The sequence below is a fragment of the Brachycentrus maculatus genome, unplaced genomic scaffold, assembly GCF_059751285.1.
Source record: "Brachycentrus maculatus isolate JH-2025_06_01 unplaced genomic scaffold, ASM5975128v1 h1tg000081l, whole genome shotgun sequence".
Classification (NCBI taxonomy): Eukaryota; Metazoa; Arthropoda; class Insecta; order Trichoptera; family Brachycentridae; genus Brachycentrus; species Brachycentrus maculatus.
In genome coordinates this window covers 75702-96819 of record NW_028280835.1, presented here as the reverse complement: position 1 = coordinate 96819, position 21118 = coordinate 75702, and the positions used below count along the sequence as shown (strand labels likewise).

General features: G+C 33.8%; 1 protein-coding gene across 41 annotated transcripts in view; it reads right to left on the bottom strand.

Moving 5' to 3' along the window:
- The window catches only part of LOC148310948 (ankyrin repeat and KH domain-containing protein 1-like), a 71021-nt gene extending 52688 nt beyond the window's left edge, over positions 1-18333 (bottom strand). For 12 of the 41 annotated variants that reach the window (XM_088257399.1, XM_088257402.1, XM_088257403.1 and 9 more), the window contains exons 1-7: positions 17996-18333; positions 17058-17099; positions 11976-12117; positions 7335-7491; positions 6369-6543; positions 5363-5510; positions 3012-3187 (exon numbers count right to left, since the gene is read on the bottom strand). In XM_088257399.1, coding sequence (XP_088113525.1) covers positions 3012-3187; positions 5363-5510; positions 6369-6543; positions 7335-7491; positions 11976-12117; positions 17058-17099; positions 17996-18184 — 1029 coding nt within the window. In that variant the 5' untranslated portion in view covers positions 18185-18333. The remainder of the gene's footprint in view (positions 1-3011; positions 3188-5362; positions 5511-6368; positions 6544-7334; positions 7492-11975; positions 12118-17057; positions 17100-17995) is intronic. The other 29 variants (XM_088257410.1, XM_088257412.1, XM_088257414.1 and 26 more) reach the window with 6 other exon arrangements.
- Between the last annotated feature and the right edge of the window lie 2785 nt (positions 18334-21118).

Genomic DNA, 21118 nt, shown 5'->3' with positions numbered 1-21118 from the left:
ATTGGTCTGGATACTGATCGTAGTTCCAAGAATGTCGACCAGCTGGCTGATTTGTACAATGGTGTACTTTTCAGCTTGATAGACAAACATGCGCCTTTAACCACGAAAACCGTTCGTAAAAGGAAATCAGATGCATGGTTTGACGAGGAATGTCGACATGGAAAACAAAAACTACGGCGTTTTGAGCGTAAATATAGAAAGACGCTATTAGTTTCAGATCGCTTAAAGTGGCTCGAAGCACAAACCACTAATAGATTTTTGATTCAATCAAAACAATCTGCATATTGGTGTTCGAGAATTAGAGAACATAGGTCGTCTCCGAAACTCCTGTGGCAAAGTCTGCAATCTGTCCGCGGAGATTGTGAACTTAAAATCAACACACAAGCCACTGCTTCCGAATTCGCTATTTTTTTCAAAAATAAAATCGAAAATATTCGGAAAGCAACATCATTGGTTAAAAATCCAACAATTTCCTGTAATGCCTTGCAGTATCTGAAATTTTTCGAGTCCACAAATATAAGTGAGGTAACAAAACTTATTAATGCTTTGCCCAATAAACAGTGTTTACTGGACCCACTACCGACATGGCTTTTGAAAGAATGTGTTAACGAGATTGCTCCATTTATAAGAGATCTTATAAACATGTCTCTGGAGAAAAGCATTGTTCCAAGGGCCATGAAAAAGGCAAACGTTACACCACTAATAAAAAATTCTCAGATGGACTCCGAGGACCTTTCAAGCTACCGCCCAATTTCCAACCTTCCTGTCATATCAAAAATAATAGAGAAAATTGTTGCCCATAGACTGACAACGTATGTCGAAAATAACAAGTTGTTTTCAGAGAGGCAATCGGCATACAGGCGATACCACTCTACAGAGACAGGCGTAGTGAGAGTACTGTCTGATATAATAACTGCTGTGGATGCTGGTGACCTTGTTTTGGTTTCCTTTTTGGATATGAGTGCTGCTTTCGACACGGTTGATCACAATATTCTGCTGGAACGCTTGAGGAAGACATACGGCATCTGTGATAAAGCACTTGCATGGTTTTGCTCATACCTTCGAGAACGTGAATATTCAGTCATTTTTCAAAAAGTTAAATCCCCTTATCATTCCGTCTCTACTGGTGTACCCCAGGGATCAGTCCTAGGTCCTCTTCTATACCTTCTATATACGAAAGACATAGAAAATATTATAAAGTCACACGGATTGTGGTCTCACTGCTATGCGGATGACACTCAAATTTATTTTTATTGTAGGCCGGAGGAAAAATATAAACTTGTTGACTCTATTAATAAGTGCATTGAGAGAATAGGAGAATGGATGGCTGAAAGCAGATTGACGTTAAACCCGTCCAAAACGGAACATCTCTGGATAGCCACACCTAAACGACAGAATTTGATTGATAACACGACACCACTCAATCCAAAGAGTACAACTACACCGGCCGTCAAACTGCTCGGCGTGTTCTTAGATTCTGATCTCTCCCTTGAGACTCAAATTAGCAAAACAACAAGTACATGTTTTTATCAGCTAAGGCCAATTAAAAGCATTCGCAAGAATCTGCCAGTTAATGCTGCCCGTCAATTAATAAATGCGTTTGTAATATCGAGAGTAGATTATTGTAACGGTATATACACGGGTCTACCAAACAATAAAATGACTCGACTGCAATCAGTGTTAAACGCAGCAGCGAGACTAATTTTTGGAATTTCTAAATTCAGTCACATCACCCCACTACTTCACAAACTCCACTGGTTACGCTTTCCCGAAAGGGTTGAGTATAAACTCTGCCTACTCATGTATAAATCAATACACAATATGGCTCCAGAGTATCTTAAGGAGCTGTGTATTCCAGATGAATTGGTTGATAGACGTCTCACGCTTCGATCGGCTACAACATCTGCAATGGGCAAAGTTATCTTACCAGCTCGCAACCAACGCACTAAATTTGGCGAGCGTGCCTTTGCTGTTGCGGGACCGACGGCGTGGAATGCTCTTCCACCAATGGTTAGAAATAGTGAGAGTGAGATGATCTTTAGAAAACGACTAAAAACACATTTGTTCGCTAAATCATTTCCACCATAATATTTTCCCCAATTCATTCACAGTGAAGCGCCCTTGAGGTATTTTTTTACGAAAATGGCGCTATATAAGTTATCCAATTTTATTATTATTATTATTAAATATGTATTTCTTCTTTGCGCACAAATTAAAAATACCCTTCTCGTCCTTAAGCATCAATTGACGGAATGGATAGAAATACCTTACCTGTACTTAAGCATCAATTGACTGAATGGATAGAAATACCTTTTCCGTCCAAAGTGTATTGATAATAAATCGCTCACTCCTTTCAAGAACGTCATAAATCAAAAAACTTGATTTTTCAGGAGAATGTTTTTAAAGTTTCAAAATATAACACAAAATATTAAAAATAAATATCAAGCTACTTATTGAACTTTTTACTGTGCAACAGATCTTTTTAGGTAAAACCTGAAAGTTTTTTCTCCATTTGAAAAATAATTAGTATATTTAAAAAAATACTTAATCAATACTTTTTATTCAAAATGCAAAAACAACACTTTCTGCCCTGTAGCGGATAAATATTAAGTTAAAAATATGCCGCTTTTGCTGGGATATAGTACATTTTCTGGGCATTCCGAAAACACGCAAAACTGAAAATTGACGATTTTTGATTTATGACGTTCTTGAAAGGAGTGAGCGAAATGTCAAATATTTAAAATTGCACGAGGCAGCTATCTATTTTAGAATGATATTTCAATTTAATTTGGAATAGTCGCGTCCATAGTATGCAAATATGACCCTGGACTGTTACCTGAAGCGTAAGGCTGATTTTGTGTATTTAACAATCAAGATAACACTGCTTCTATACGATGCAGTGCCCTATGCACTATTGGGTGCGGATAAGTATTACATAGATGTATCAAAGAGCCTTTCATACGCTTGTCATAGGGAGCCAAAAAGAAGAAAATTGAGTTGCGAGTTATTACCTTAGCGACTGGTACATGGCCGGCGGAGGCGGCTTCCATGAGCGGCGTGTGGCCGTTCTCGTTGTGGTCCTCTACGTTGGCCCCGGCCTCCAGCAGCGCGGCCACCACGCCCTCGTGTCCGCCGGCGCACCCGTACATCAGGGGGGTGTTGCCTGCGCACATTTCTTCCGTTGTGACTTATTAACATTTATTTAATAACTGACGTAACAAAAGGTTAAAAATAATCAAAATAAAAAAAAGGATTTGAGTGATAAATGGTCGGAAAAAGATGCAATAATATTTGATAAACCCTTTGGTAACCTCAACTATTGGGATTACTATGCCAGAAAAACCACAATTAAAACATAAATAATTCAAAAGCAAAATGTATTTCATAATGTAAAACATCTCTTGGGTTATATTTAACTAAATGTATGCAACGTTATAAAAAATCACTAACATAATGACTAATAAGTACATGCTGCTCGCTTAGAGTCCATCTCCTTTTTACGCCGTTTGCATAACAGATCAAACGAATCGCGGACATCTGGTGTTGAAAGAAATAGTGTAGGGGTGCGTGTAATTAACAAATAAAAAATGTTTTTATTTTTTAGTAATGCAATAAATGTATCATATTTGTATCAATTTATTGCATATTGTTTATTAACCTTAACAAGTAAAAATTTATCTTATTGAATAATATCACAGCTTTAATAAACTTACTTTTCGCGAAAACAAACAAATTTGGTTTTATGTCCTTTTATTTTCTCGTTTCTCTTTAAGTATTTTGGCAACTTAAATTTTTGTAATATTACAAGTTATTGTAAGATATAAATGATCAATAATTTAATTCTGAGAGAAATCACACAATATGAACCGAAAATTTTTGCACAACACTGAAGGAATCCCTAACATACTGTCTAAAATGTATCTGATACTTTAATAATTCAGATCCAAATGATCTGGTATCTGGCTAGAGTACCGAAAGCCGATATATTGAATTTTGGTAACCAAAGGGTTAAATATTATTCTCGGAACTATGACAATTCTGCGTGATAAGCGAATCAGAGTATTATCTATTGAAAAAAGTTTCAAGTAGATTTGCATAGACCATGAAGAACTTTTAATATAAAGAAATCACAATATTTCGAGTGTCCAAATTTTTGTTCCCAAATAATAGATTTGCTCCACATAGGAGTTATTTTTTTCAAGATTTTTATTGATATCTAAACACAGGTGAAGTCTTTTAAAACGGGAATACCCGACTACCATATTCCCATTTCAATGGGCTTCTTAATCTATTTTAAGACATCAATAAAAATTACAAAGAAATATTTTTCTCGAAAACAGCAAAATATCATCTGGATACTAGATAGGTTTTTAAGCCTGTCAAATATTCAGCTAGTATATTAAATCAAACGGTGTAATTTACCGTAATTAGTTCCATTTTAAATTTAATTATTACAATTAAAAATATTGTTAAAATATATAAATTTATAAAAAACACTATTGTTGTAGTATTTATCATTGATTTTCATATGCTACAAAAAAGATAAATACAGCAGAAGCCGGTTATAATGCGTCTTTTATAACACATATTCCGATAAACCATGGGTTCTTTTTGCCATTTTTTTAGGATGAAATAACCTGTCATATCTTAACAGGTGAAAATATGGTCGAAAATGTAAACAACAATACAAGTTTAGAGGAAGTTGACGAAGACATGCAATAGGAAGAGTCAGTTAATGTTCCAACATGCTATCAAGCATTGCAAGGATTAGAGACTGCGATCCGATGGCTAGAGAGGCTCAATAAGATTTTGACCCAATAAAAATCATGATTTTTGTGAAAAATTATGTTCTTAAAAAAAGATCCTTTAGAAAAAAATAAAAAAAAAATTTATTTATAATTTATATAAAAAAAATTGTAATAAAGAAAATTTAAAAAAAAATGTTCTAAGAAAAATTTTCATTTTGGACAAATTGTTTATACCGGGGTGCAATCTGTTATAACCGACTTCCACTGTATTTACTTCCATTCATTCCTCTTTAATCACAAAAATCAATAGGAATAAGTGCTTTTTAATATGAACAGAATAATAAATATAATTCATGAAAAAAGTTACCATAAAACAAAACGTTATAAATATGTGAAAATAAAAAAATTATTATTAATATTCATTTTTAAAAATCAAACCAAAAAGATTTTTTTTAATTAAACATTAGATGTTTATTTAAACATTTGATTTAATGTTCCTTATAAAATTCTTACAAGCATCTAATATTGCAAAAATATATAAGTTCTGTATAATCTATAAAGATGATTTTTTCATATAAAATAATAGAAGTATTTGATAAAGAAAAGATAGTTACCAGATGAGGATTGAGCGTTGACATCGGCTCCGTGCGCAATCAGCAGCCTCACAATGTCCTGGTGGCCTGCGCTGGCGGCTTCCATCAAGGGAGTGCAGTCTCCCTTGATACCGCGGTCTTCCACATTAGCGTGCATCGCTAATAACACCTGCAGAAATTACATTATTTTCAATTCGTTGTTTTGTGTGACACCATTTTATCATTGACATTTGACTGGAGAGAAGGATGCTAAACATATCTTTTAGGGTGAAGACTGACCGGAGCATTTCGTCGTAACGTAACGTCGTAACATTGCTCGCAGCGAGCATCCGAAACTATGGATGGAGCGCTCGGCTCGCTGTACTGACTATACGAATGCTCGCATAGTAACGTGTTACGTTACGATCAAATGGCTCCGGTCAGTCTTCACCGTAAGGGACCGAAAAACTAATGTTTGGATAAGGGAAAAGACCAAAGTAACAGTGTGGCTCAAAGAATTGCGGAACAAAAGTGGAACTGGGCAGGTCATGCGGCACATATGTCGCACAGAATTTGTTAACATATTCTTGTAATTTTATAGACATTTTTAGTTTCAACCTTTATTTGGTCACACATGACGTTGAACCAAGTTAATCCCACATACAGCTGATAATCAGTTGTGGCTAGAATTTAACTAAACTGAAGTCTCAAAGCTTCAGTTGATGGTCTGTACAGCGTAATTAATCTGAAATGACATCCTTTTGACATTGTGCGATTAAATAAGGGTTTATCAGGATAGACATCCTCAATAAACTGCATCTTTTTGTATTCTAATATATCTATAAAAAAAATCATTGCGCTGTAATCTATTTCATGCTCATTAATCAAGAACATTTAAAGTTAATTATTCTTATCATTATTTACGATTGATTTCCACGTGCTGTAAGTCTGATGATTTGAATAAATTTACGAAGTCAAAACACAACTTATAAATATATATAGATATAAGCATTTGAAAAGTAATAAATAAATAGAAAGAAAGATAAACCTGTGCCAGTTCGTAATATCCCGCGCTGCAGGCGAGGGACAGTAGACTCTCTCCTTCCTCTGTGGTTTCGTGGACCGATCTGCCTTCCGTTAGAAGCTTCTTGACTGTCCCGACATCTCCATCCGAACATGCCTCGGCTAAACTCGGTGCACACTCGCTACTGCCGCCACCCCCACTGAACAAAAATACACAGAATTCTTAAACGTTCCTTGGAATTTGAGTATCAACCGGGAATCCAATAATCTTGCAATCAAGACACTAATAAAATTCACTTAGTTAACCAGTTGCTGAAAAGCAGAGCGTGACTCGGGCAAGGAGTTTGTATTGCATTTGACGAGCCTGAGCACTGCTCGGGTAAATTGTATTCCGACTCGTCAGTCTTACTTTGCCAGAGTCAAATATTGACCCATTTGTTTTTATTGAATAACCCAAACAGTGTTCGGACATTCTTGTTTCGACTTGTTTCAAATTTTTTAGTTAAGTGGTTTTAAAATAATGGCACCGTTTTAGAATCAGATATTTATATTGAAAATAGTTATATTCAATTAAAGCACTAATATTGACAATGAAAATCAAAACATCCCAAATCGAAGCCTTTTAACACTTTTCGGAGGGGTTTTTTACGCCTGCGGACCGCTAGCGACAGGATTTGATAATTAAATACATATTAGTTAAGACCTTGACAAAGAGATTGGTGCATAATATATTCATACAAAAACATTAAATATGTAATTCTCTTTTTCTGACTTTAAAAATGAGGCCGGCGCAGAATGTAAAAATACCCTTCCCATCCTTAAACATCAATCGACCAAACGGGTAGAAATAACTTTCCCGTCCCAAGTGTGTTAATAACAAATGTCAAATATTTAAAATTGGATGAGGCAGCTAACTATTTTAGAATGATCTTTCAATGTAATTTGGAATAGGCTCGAGAGTTTGGAATAGGCACGTTTGTAACACACTCACCCTTTGTCTGTGTTGGTAGTGCGTGGTTGGTCGGTGCGCATGCGCGTGAGTGCGGCGGCCGCCTCGTCCAGAGCGCACGACACAGAGGAGGTCAGGCGCCGCAGAACCTCGGGATCCGCTAGGTGCTTGCCGTCCCCCTGGGTCAATTTGCTGATACCTGCGCCAAAGGAATACCATCGTTACATTATAACATATTACTTTGCACGCATAAATATGTACCGACATCTCTATAAAAACTCTTTCTGACCCCTATCTGCAATCAATAGTGCATAATGAAGGCATTAACGTGATCCATAAAGTCACAAGTCAGTCATGTTTGAGTGGTCCAATTCTCTCGGCATATGTAAAACATCTTGCTCAAATAATATTAAAGCATTTTAGTATAACGACATATGCACCCATAAAATAAAATTATATTAAATATTCTGTTATGTTTTGAAAAGGCAATTTAACAATAAACTCGTGAATCATGTGTTACGGTAATGATTTATATTTTTTGTTATCAATTTTGTATTTATTTCTCCTCTTTTTACGAGGGAAAGTTGATATAGAGTGGCAACATGTTGCAATCTTACATGATAATTCAAACCTACTACTATCAACGTACTGCAATGCCAAGCAAATCGGCATAATGGTATAGTACATCAAGGATTCAGTCATTATGCACGGCAAATCAATTTCATCAATATATTGATTTCACACTTACATTTCGGTTGCGAAAAACACTTGATAAAATGTGATGGTTTAAATATATATTTTACAGATTGCAAATAAATTATTGAAAATTAACTATGGCTATGATATTCCAGTGATTGAAAATGAAAGATTAACTTATATCAACTGCGTTTGAAAACCTGCAACGCTTCCAGTATCTTTGACTTCTGCAATGGAGATGTTGAGTTGCCAGAACCGTGAAAATGCACGCTTTGCAGTGAAAAACACTGTTGTTCATAGTGTGTTTTGTGAGAAATCTAAATGGGATTGATCGCTGTAGATGGAGGGCAAACCGTTGTATGCTCAAACCACGTAAACATATCGTATCTGCTAGTAACAATTACAAAGAACTACTTTTTAACGATTGCTGTAGATCAGCAATTTATTACTAAATTATATATAATATGTTATATTTACATACCGAGTCACAGCAATTCATTTGACAACCTAGATACAGTATATAGTATTTAAAATAAACAATTACAGTTCACTATTTTTGCATTACACAATTTCAGTACCATAATGGCCACTCCAATAGTGAAGGAAAAGTAGGAAAAAGGGAAATAATAACACGGGTCAACAACCCAAGAAATATATTCTGTAATGACAAATATTTTATAATTGTCTACAAATTAACATTTTTACCATCTAAACCATTTTTGCCAACTTTACGTTTGCTTGATATATCTTATATCAGCATCCATTTTTTTTATTTTAAATTAGGATTATGATATCATACACAATTTTAAAAAGTTATCATATCGCTACATAGTTATCATAGTTTAAAAAGTTTTTTAGGTCAACAAAATTTAGAAACAGAGTGATAATAAATTTGATTTTTTGGATGGATTGCAAGGAGTGTTATTCTTGGTTGGTTCAAAAATGTGACCATATAGCACAAACCGAACGATATTATCAATGCCAAGATACCAGTTAAACATTCTAAGTATGTTACATACCTCCCTACATCACAAATACTGCACTTTGCATAGAATAGCTGTGACCTTATTTTTTTATCAAACAATGAAATGTGACAAGTTTCATAACAATATCTAAAGCATGATGTTGAATTTTTAATTTACCTATATTTGCCCAATGGTTTTTATATATTTTTTTACTTATTACAAATTTATATTTTATCAGAAGTAAAATAAAATCATACTGGTTAAAAATTTAATATTTACTTCTGATACATATTGTGAACATGGTGTGAAAACCAACATAGTTAAAACTATTTTCAAATGAGTTGACATGACTAAACACTATTTTTAATTAATTCTTAATCATAGTTTTAAGTTCAGAAAAAAGTCTCAAACCTTAAACAGCAATAAATAAGCTTATGTCAAAATTACTCAAATTTACTAAGTCACTTTTTGCAGCATGCTATATATTTATATCCAATCTCCAATACCATAACAAAATCAAGTATACTTAAATACTACTTCGAAGAAGGAAAAGTATTTGAATATTATTTTTCAAAAGGTAATAAATATGTAAATAATATTGTCCGAGCTAAAATGACATTCTATTTTTTTCTCATATTATTTTTATCGGATTGGCACTATTCTACAGGTACTAAGCAAATCGCTATGTGTTATAATAATTACAAACAGAAAATTTAAATGAGTTAAATATAGTGGCAATTAATTACAGAAAATTCACAAGTCTATTAGCCATCTCAATATGAATATAATGTTTTAACAAATAGTAGAATTTATGAATCATAAACAGATTTACAACACATTGTATACGACATGCACAAATTCGTGCATTTCTGTTGTGGTGGTATACACATATTTATACGTTTCAGAAGCCTTATGTTATGCGCTCATTTTTATGCATTTCGGTTACCTTCAACTTCATATACAAAAACCACGTCTTAAACGTCTAATTTCTTGTCATATTTGCTTTGCTGTGTATCGAATAGATGTCACTATAATACAAAAATATTATTGATTCTGTTCCGCCATCATTCTTTCGATGCGATCTGATAACACCCGCGTCAAATTACATTTCTTTAACAAACTTCACTATAGCCAATGTGTTGATCAATTCTCTGTTCAAGTAGATATAAATCACGGTCTATTTAAAAACTTCAAGTGAAAAAAAGATGCGGTGTTTAAGTGCAAGAAATGGAATTTTAAGATTATTTAATATATCTGAATAATCACGCGAGTTGATATTGATAGCTAAATACTTCCTATTGCTCATCCGCTTTTTCTTCAATCTTCTTTTTGCAACCTCATCAAAATCGATCATTAATTGAATTTATCAACAAAATCTTTAAATACTAAAAAAATCTTAATATGTTTATTGATTTTGTACTAACAAATATTCCAGAAAAACAAGTTTTGAAAATGGGAAAAATAAGATGTTATAAAATATGCTTATACTCAAAAACAAAGAATGTACAGTTATTGACATACAAATTAATGTATTTAATAGATTGATCATTATCTAGCTTTAGATAAATGTATCAATAGGTCAACCACAAACTGCGAACAAATATTGCTATTTCTAAGGGTCAATGACCTTTATAAGTATCAGAATATAAACAAAAGATTACATTGAGGATTTTTGAAAATGCTACACAAATCAACCCATCTATCCGATAACAACCCATTACTAGACTAAGAATTCAATTATGATCATAACAAAAATGGCTCAGTTCTTATGTATCAAAAGCAATTATCAGTTAAACTTTTCAAGGAAAAATTCAACTTGAAATTGCTTTACAAAAAATATAAAAATTAACCTTATGAGATCATATTTATTATTAAATCTTATACATTTATGAATTGAAGTATTATTGTTATAATTTATTCAACATAGTATTTTACGTAAAAGTCAATAAACTATGTGATATAACAATAAAAATAATGATATATATAAACACTTAATGCATCAACCCACATACTCAGATCAAATAAAATCTTACTAGAAGCGTAACAAATTCAATTTTTAATTTTACGTCTTCCCTAAAAAGTACTAAAAAATGAGATTCAGCATGTTGCCATTTGAACTATGTAAAGTACGAAATAATATGAACGCTTTCATTGTAGCAAAACAGGTAAAACATTTTTAACCACCCCACTCTCAGGTTATTTTCTGAGTTAATTCTGGAGGAAAAAATAATATATTTTTCTACAGAATTATGAAAACAATGTTTGTTGTATTCATACCTGAATTTTTTTTGCCATAATAGGATGGAACTGATATTTTCTTGATGAACATAATTTTCATTTAAATAGCATGTCATTCATCAAAATATTCTTAATTTTTGTAACTAACTAATTAACCATCACGCAGCTTCCCCACAGGGGTAGGCAGAGAGAATCGAACGCCACACCACTCTGTCCTTGCAAACATTCTTCGCCTCTTCTAAATTCATGCTTTCTGCATCGCCTGCATCTCCTCATACATACCCGACGATTTTTAAGACTGCTGACCCGGCCACTTTCAAGTATTTGACATACCTGATTGTGCCAGGTTTTCCTCGGTCTTCTTCTGCTCCTTTTTCCAACTACATTCGCCTCAAAAATTTGTTTAACCGTTCTTTCCTCACTCATACGTTCCACATGTCCAAACCATCTCAACATACCTTTGTTAATTTTATCGATAAAGCTTATCTCAGCCTTGCATTCTTTCCTTATTTCATCATTCGAACATCTATCATACATCATTTTGCCACACGTTCGTCTGAGAGATCGCATATCGACTGCATTCAGTCTGCTTTCATCCTTCTTTTGCCAACTCCATGCTTCGCTTCCATACATAATGGTTGGAACCAGAACTCTGTTGCGTACTGCCAGTTTCGCTGATAGATTTTTATTTGCTATAACTGATTCAACTCTTTTTTCTTTGAAAATGAATCATCCGTCAATCTGGCATTCTGATGATGTAACAGTATAAAATGATGATAGTTACCTGCTGCTTCCAATAAGGCCTCTAGTCGAGCTTGTGTCTCGGGATCGACCGTTCTCTCTGAATCATCGTGGGAAAGCAGAAAGTTGGAGTTGTCTCCAGTGGTGCCCGTCTCTGACCCCTCTCCGTCCTCATCAAGTTCACCCTGCCAACACAGAACATCAACGTTAACCATCAAAACTCGCTCAACTGCCGAAAAATTGAACATTTCATAAACCCAGTAAACAAAAAGAGACTAACAATTTTAAAAACTGTTTTTGTTGTTTTTATTCTGTCGAAAAATACAAATTAACTTCGAAAGATCACCGTGCATCCGTTTATATTGTGGAAAGTGGTTTGTAATCAACAAGTTTTTACATTTATGTATTAATTTTAAATCAAACACAGATTTTTTGAGTCTACTAACTTGTATTTTTATTAACAAAAACACATAAAAAAATTATATTGTGACAATTGTTTCGCAACTTAGTAGACTCAAAAATTCTGCGTTTGATTTAAAATTAATACATATATGAGAATGGAGTTCTACAAATTAAACGCCAAATCAATAAATAAGTTTTTACATTTTCATTAATTGGTTTGGCGGTCACTTTACAGTAATATCTATCCATTGTTTAATTTAAATTTCACATGGTAAATACTACTCCGTATTTCTTAAAATCTATTGTGACACATGTTTCTTTGCATTCCGCATCATTTTCAAACACCGTATGTAAAACTTGGTCTAAATCTGGGAGTTGTATCCTTGGGACATTGAAGGATGAAGAAGGGAGTAGGAGCTGTTTCTTTTTTTTTCAGTGGGAACATGGACAATAGGGGGGAGACTTAAGTAACTATCATATAGTTAATTATGGGTTTACTATTTATATTTTTGTGAATTTCTATTATTTTCCTCTAAAAAGGATCTAAATACTTTCTGGAAGAGTAGTGATTACTGAAGTGCAGGAAAATACAGAAAAACTATGACTGTCCACTTTCAAAGCAAACATCTCATCAAGTGACCAAACTAAGATGGCCGTATACATGATTTTTTAATTAGAATTTTCAATATGAAACGAGAGCAGTTGTTAAGATGCTGCATATATTGATAATCAATAATGGGCGGAATGGTAAATGTTACACAATGATCGCTTAAGCCAGGCAATGTCAGGTCATTAGCATAAGCCAGGCATAGGCTACTCGGATATCCATGAAATATTGCAATTATAATAAGAAAACTAGTCTATGGTAATAAATCATCATGAAATGGAAAAGGGTTGTTAGAAAGTTTTAAAATTTCACTAGAAATCAATTTTCATATTTGACATTTGGGTATCAGTTTACAAAGGAAAGTAATTCTTGTCCACCTCCGTAGTTTAGTGGTCAGCGTATTTGGCTACCGTGCTGGAGGTCCCGGGTTTGATTACCAAGGAGGCTCAAAATAAATATGGGTGATTTTCACTCTCATATTTATCTAATATCACCCTGGACTGGTACAAAAAGCGGGGGGCTGTTCACCTTGCCTTCATGCAATTAACAATCAAGATAACACTGTGTCGCTACTGTGCAGTGCCCTACCCACCATTGGGTGCGTATAAGGGTTAAAAAATAAAAAAGGAATGTATGGGTATGTTAATCAATCGCAATATTTCTTGATAGATTCTCAATTTCAGTAGCCATAGAAAAACATTCAGGCTGGGAAAACAGAAAAGATTTTAGGGTGTCGTTTATTTTTTAAATAACAAAATTAATTCTCCTTATTCAATGTAAAATTTATTTCTAATCTTGAGTAGCAGAATGCGAGATTTGAAAACAATGATAATGTAAACATTCAAACAAATAATAAATAATCCCAATCATAGATTACAGAATGAACTCAGTATATTAATAAGAAAAATACAATAACATGTCGCGGACTCTTAAGTCTTCTCGGAGAGTTTCTTAAGAGAGAGAAACTCTTAAGAGTTTCTCGGTTCGAACCCACTCTACCACAATTTGATACCTATTTCTAATAATGAGCCGCTTAGGCTCACAGAAATAGTAGGAAATTGAAATATTTGTGTAAATAATAAAAACACAAATATTTCTCATTTTTAATTAAAAAATAATTAAAAACATCATTAATAGCATAATTTCCAGAACATGTTTTATTGTTATGGTGAATTAAATGCTGTCAACCCACAAATAAGTTGAGAGTTCTAAATTGTTAAGATTTGATGCAATCCGCTTACACAAACTATTGTAAGATTAAACGTTTCGTAACAGTTGCAAGAAAGTGGTTGAAAAGCGTGTCTGGTAAATCAAATTTTGTTTTATTTAAATACAAAACTACTACGGCAATGTCGTTATCAATCCTGGGTACAATTAATTGAAATTCAGCCGTGCAAATTCATAGAATACTTTGTGCGGTGTGCTACTATTTTCTATTGTGAAAATTGAGATTCTGAGGGAAACTAGATATGAATTTAAATCGAAGAATAAAAAAATAATTTGACTATAGACATTTCTATATTTAGTACATTAAAAACTTCGTCTACGTAGTATAATGGTCAGCACGCTCGGCTACCGTTCTGGAGGTCCCGGGTTCGATTCCCAGGGGGGGTCAAATAAATATGGGTGATTTTTTCACTCAAATATTCATTCAATATTACCCTGGACTAGTACCTGAAGTGGGGGGCTGATCACCTTTCCTTCATGTGTAAACGATCAAGATAACACTGCGTTTATATGATGTAGTGCCCTATGCACCATTGAGGTGCGGGTAAGGGTTTGATTAAAAAAACATTGTTAACTTTGTGGTATGGTAATATAACACTCCTTCGTCGTTCACTTTTTGTAATACCACTTTAAAAAACACTAATTCGTGTAAGGAGGAATGCCTAAAATCTTAGCCTTGTATTTATTATATTTATAGAGATATTATGGTTTTTAGAAGCAATGTATACTAGGTACACAACACCGGGAAGGGAGGGTTAAAAACTCATTTTTCTACATTTGTATATTGTTAAAACAAAGTTTTGTCTATAAAATTGTCAAATAATAATAAAAATAACCCGTCGATTGGTACCAATGTCACAGAAAATTAAGACAATCTCTTATGCAGTACTTACAGAATACAGAATTTTGACATGGTAATGAACATTCAATTCAAAATCAGCATGTCTTCAACACCAAATGATTTCAAATCTTTTAGTACTATTTTTAAAATATAACGTAAATATATAAAACAATATTGCGCACTATTCACCATTTAAAAAAATAATTGCAGCAATATATTAATTTGTTAAAACCAATGACTAAAAACCATTTCATTATTTACACCTGTGTGGTCGTCTACACGTCCACTGAGTGGCTTCATATTTACCAATTAATTAATGTTCATGCAAGTAGTAAATAAAATATTAATAATGGCAATGAAATTTAAACGTAAAAATTAAAAAGTAAAATCCTGATGTCAATGCTTCATCAAGTAATAAATATTACAACAAAAATTGGCTGTAATAACACAATAAAAATGTATTATTTTTAACAATTATTTTCACAAATATGACATTCAATTAGATCACACAAAAAGTTCATTGCATTTTGAATGTTTGTCATTTACTTACTGAAAACCACAAAATGAAATAAAACACACCAAGGTGTGTGATAAAATTCGACAATTAATTGTTTTATTCATATGAAAAAAAAAGATATATTCATTTTACAATTATTTTCAATCAATTATTTTTCATATAAGCCTAACCAGCTTATGTTCGAAAATATAAATAAAATTGTGGCATAGGGGTCGAACCCAGTAAGTCTGACTCATCCGAGATGTGACCCACAGGACCATAACCCAACTCCAAATTTTACTGTAATTTGTAAATGTATACTTACAAATCTGTATGTTGGCAGGTTTACTGGTTTGGAAATATTTTCCATAACTTATAATGAGTAAAAAAAAAACAATATAAAAATGGGTTTTGTTACTTCAAAAAAGGTTGCAGAGTGATAATGGCAATCACAAAAGGAAATTTATCCATTTTTTTATATAGATAATCAATTTCAAAAGCAAAATAGGGGTAATTATGAGGGTGGGGCTAAGTAGGATGAGTAGGATGAGTGGGTTTAGTTAGGTTATATTAAATAACAGAAAGAAAAACATGTGCTTTTTTAAAAATTACAAAGTTTGTGTAGGCTACATTTGACCTATTTAGAGAATGCTTATTCAATGTATACTGTTTTAAGAAAGTGTGTGTCTTTTATGAAAACAAATGTGCAAATGTCAATATGCCATCTTATTACACATGCAATATTTCATTTGTTATAATATTTTCATATTGTAAACCAATAAGGTACGTCATTCAGTCACATTATCAGTCTGCCATAAGTAAGGAAATAGTATTTTGATAACAATTGATCACATTTCTGTGGAAACAAGTTCAATATTGGCATTTCTACATACTAATAAATGGCATATAATAACAAACCGATTGAATGACCTAAAGTGGATTCTATTTTAATGTGAATGTAGTTTTGGACAGGAAATACAGTCGCCGTAGTTATGAAGATGTGTAAAACCAAAATACAAGCAAACAAAAAACATATAAACTCATTACATGCATTTTCAAACCACGAAGAAAGACCAGTTCTGAACGACTTTTTAAAAATAGGTGTTTTATAAGAAACCGTATTTTACGATAAGGCGCCACCATCAGTTGGACCCACAACATTTGAAACGAATCAGCCGTCTCGTCAGAAAAACTTTAAATCTTCAGTCACAAAAATGATCGAGGCAGCCACGAAAATGTATATTTGCCAAGAGGACACACAAAAATGTAGATTGTTAAAATGCACAATGCGTTGTTAACATTGAAATTACAACACTTCAAGAGGGAAAGAAATCCAAAGTGTTAAAACAACCGGGCAATGTAAAAAGCTCCCAAAATAAAACCTGTCTGTGCCCTTGTTCAAACTGAAACAATCGAGTTCACAACCAGTGACATTTCCATAGACCTTTCAAATTAAGAACTAGCGGACACAAACAAATATTATCAGCGAGTCATTTAGCTTATTAGAGTTGACAGTAGCGAGATGGAATGTGAAGGAGCCTTCGTCACTTACCAACAGGTCTGGCCTGCTAAGGCACAAACAAGCCAGCAAGATCTACAAAACAAAATATTACAACCTCGTGAGACAGACAGTAGTGGCAGCTTACTAACATTAGTAGTGGAAACATTTCCCCTCCCCTGTGACAGTGCACCAGTTCAACAAACAACCCCGATTATGTAGATCATCTTGGCAAACATACAATATCAATGCAAATGAAAAATGTCCAACACTAGAATGTAAGAAAACTTGGTTCATTGTTTGTGCAAATAAACGTTCGAGTGCATAGAAATGCGTACAAAATTACGCTACAAGGACGATTCGAAATCACCTGCATTGAAATGAATACAGAAATGTCGACAATTGTCGTCCTTTGTTCGGAATATTTCCGTAGTCTACTGACGTGTTGGTCGCTCAGTAGAAGTGACAGCTTGTCACAAATAAAGGAAATGATGTGTTTAAATACTTTCATCGAACTTTACGCTAAGTACGCTGTCATACGTACAGTTTCTATTCACGCCGAATAATGCCCGTTGACTTATATAATGTGTGCATTATGAATGCATTTAAGCGACTTATTTGCTCGATACAAGGGTCAGCACTTTCCACCAGCGACCTATCGTCGTAAAAATAATTAATTATACGATCATTCTCGGCATTCGCGGCACTGACGGTGTTATTCTGCCAGAATACCGAATTGTGCCATTACGACGTTGAGGGCTATCTAGATCTTTTGAGGGCATGAGATAATAAATGGTCTTTATTCTGCCATAATTAGCCACACGCTACACTGCGCTATGAAAGTATTTATATTTAACCAGGTAAAAATAGTTACGTTGCAAGAAAAGTATTCACAGGACAGACAACATGTACGCAAGATGTCTCTCACTCAGCGGTACCAATATTTCACGATAATTGTTAGTGGCTATATCCATTAAATTAACGAGATTTACCTCAGAAACAGAATCTTCCTCACTTTCCGACGAATCCGTCATGAATCTGGGCTGTAATTCTGCAAAAGCCTCCGTTTCGGACTTGGCCGGACTCGACGTAAAACTTTGGGGAGTCGACGATTTAACTACATCAAGTTGCACATTCACCTTATCACGATTTTGATTTTCAGATTGTCCAACATTCTGCATTTTCAACCTAAGATTAACTACAAAAAAAACCTTCGGGAATAGATAATACTATTTCACAATAACACCACTTTAATATATTCGGTTAAACAAATCATTCTCCGTCATTTAGCCAGGTTGATGCCCGCCATGTCTACCACAATGTCCACTATGGCGAGTTCCCGGATGCTTCAAGTGGGCTAAGAACCAAATCACTCTGGTGATAAAAATCGGTACTACGAAACGCTTTTCTTGCCCTCTGGTGATAAAATTGTGCGGCTCAACTATTCAGGTATTGGGTGAGTAAAAAATTCATGATCTGCATCAACGACTACAATATATTTTTTTTTACCAGAACGTGCATTTGTATATACATTTTTTCAATTTATTCTTTATGGGCTTTTATTTGTTTTATTTAATTTTTGTTATTTTATCACATTTTAATTCATACTTATGAAAGATTTCACCACAATAAAGAATGAAAATATCGTATTTTTTTAAGTACAAGTGGATTGCCAGTAAATTATGTGCCTATTTAGATATTTTTCAAGATTTTTACAATTCCTTATTATATTTAATTAATCTTTCCATACAAATTAAAATTCGTGAAATTAATATAATTAAGTCATAACCTAAGATTTTTTTAACAAAAACAATATTAATCTCCTATTGCGTTACGAATTGCGCAATATGTGATTACTCGTTCAATCAATAATTAAACATCGATGACGTATAATGCGCAACTACTAGCTCTTTACTCCTTAAAATAAGTATTTTCTCTTTATTTTTTTCACGCTGAGCCATCATTATTGAACAAATTTCACATAAGTTTAGATAGTTTATCAAATTTTGCATTTAAAGTCAGGGATAGAAATTTATAAAAAGTAAAAACTACCCGATATTATTTTAATCCTGATTTATATTAAAACGAAATAAAATGTGAATCGTTTACATTTCAACTAAATATACATATTCCAAATATTATTTTGTTGTTTAAGTGAATTTTTATTCTATTTAGGAATATTGTTTTATCTAAAGTATGTATTTAAAAGATAAAAACTAACCAACTTTCTAACCATCACGCCGCTTCCCTCCGCAAGGGTAGGCGAGAGAATAGAATACCACACTAATCTGTATTTGTAAACAATCTTCGTCTCTTCCACATTCATGCATCTCCTCATACGCACCCACAGATTATTCTGACTCCTGACCCGAACTCTTGAAAGCAGTTGAAAAACTTGATCACGCCTAGTTTTTTTCGGTCTTCCTTAGCTTCTGTTACCAACCCACTGTATCACTTAAGGTGGTATGTAAAAGATATTTCACATATGTAAATCATAATCAAAATTCATGTACCATTTCCAAAAAAAAACTTGTACAGTTCCCCCGCATACCGAACGGTTGCAGAACAATATTTCTGTTCGTCCATCACGCGACTGACACAACGAACCTCACTTCACATAACGGACTGTATCAAATTTCATTTTACTATTTGAATGCTCCAAGGTCGCACGCAGCCAATGCACTGAGGACAGAGAAGTAGTGAAGTGCATAATCACGGTGGCCCGAAAGTTGAAATTGGGGTACAGGAGTATGTGGAGGAGCTTATTGAAGAACACTAAGAAGGGCAGTAAACTGAAGAGCTCCAAGTGCATCTAGTCCAGCAACATGATGAAGCCTAACCAATCTTAACTGCTGTCATCAAGGACATCCGGTCAAATGAGGAGAGGTTTAGGAGTTTACTAACACCCACTCACCTAACTAAACTAAGGCCAACAGGATCAACTACGACACCCTTGGCCGTTATTTCCGGCAGGCATTTGATTCTACAAACCTCGGTTTACTCGTCTAAATATGAATCTGAAAAAAATTCACTTTCTTTTTTTATGTAACAGGACCATAATTTGTGGTACTGAAGGATTTTTTAAAACATGTATTGTAACAGGAAAATGAGTTCCACATTACAAACTTTTCGCATAACGAACTTGCTCCTGGAACAAATTAAATACATTATGCGAGGCTTCACTGTACCTACCCGAAATATATTTATGGCGTTCTTTTGGGTTTGGTTTTTAAACTGTCAACATTGCTTCTACAGACTGTAAATTTGACAGTTGACAGTTGATTTGTAGTCAGCACGTAACACTCTTCTGTCCTGACATACACTCCTAGCTTCCTTCACATCCATAGATCTAGTCATACATGCCCTCCAATAACGCAGACTTTTGATACTACCAGATTTTAGTTTCCGATTGATCTGATCGGACCAAGTCTTTTTCGGCCGTCCTCGTTCTGTTTTTCCGGTCATATTCACTATATATGTATACTTTCTTAGTCATTCTTTCATTATTCATTTGCTCCACATGTCCATACTACTTTAAAGAACTCTTCTTAATCTTATCAAGTATCCCTAGTTCAGCCTTACATACGTTTCTAATATCTTCATTTTTAATTTTTCACATATTGGTCTGAGGGAACGCATTTCAACGGCATTCAATCTGCTTTCATCCTTCCTTTGCCAGTTCCATGTTTCGCTTCCATACATCAGTGTCGGTACCAGCACACTCCTTTGTGAACCGCCAGTTTGGCTTCCATGGATATTATTTTATTTGCAATTACTCTGTTCAAAACACCATTTGTTGTATTCCTTATTCCATGCTACATTGAATCTGAAAATTAATGATGACACAAATGCGGATAAAATCAATATAAAAGAGGTGTTAGACGAGGTGATCACATTACCCAAACTTCTAAACATTGGCTCTAGAAAGCATCTTTAAAACGTTAAACGGAAAAAGGTACATATAAAGATAAATGGAACATATTTGAGTCACTTCCGCTTCACAGATGACATCAGTGAGGATCCAGAAGATCTTCATATCATGGTAAAAGAGCTCCATGATGCCTCCCTAATTTTTTTCAGATGAATATAAATAAAAACAAAATCATGAGTCTATC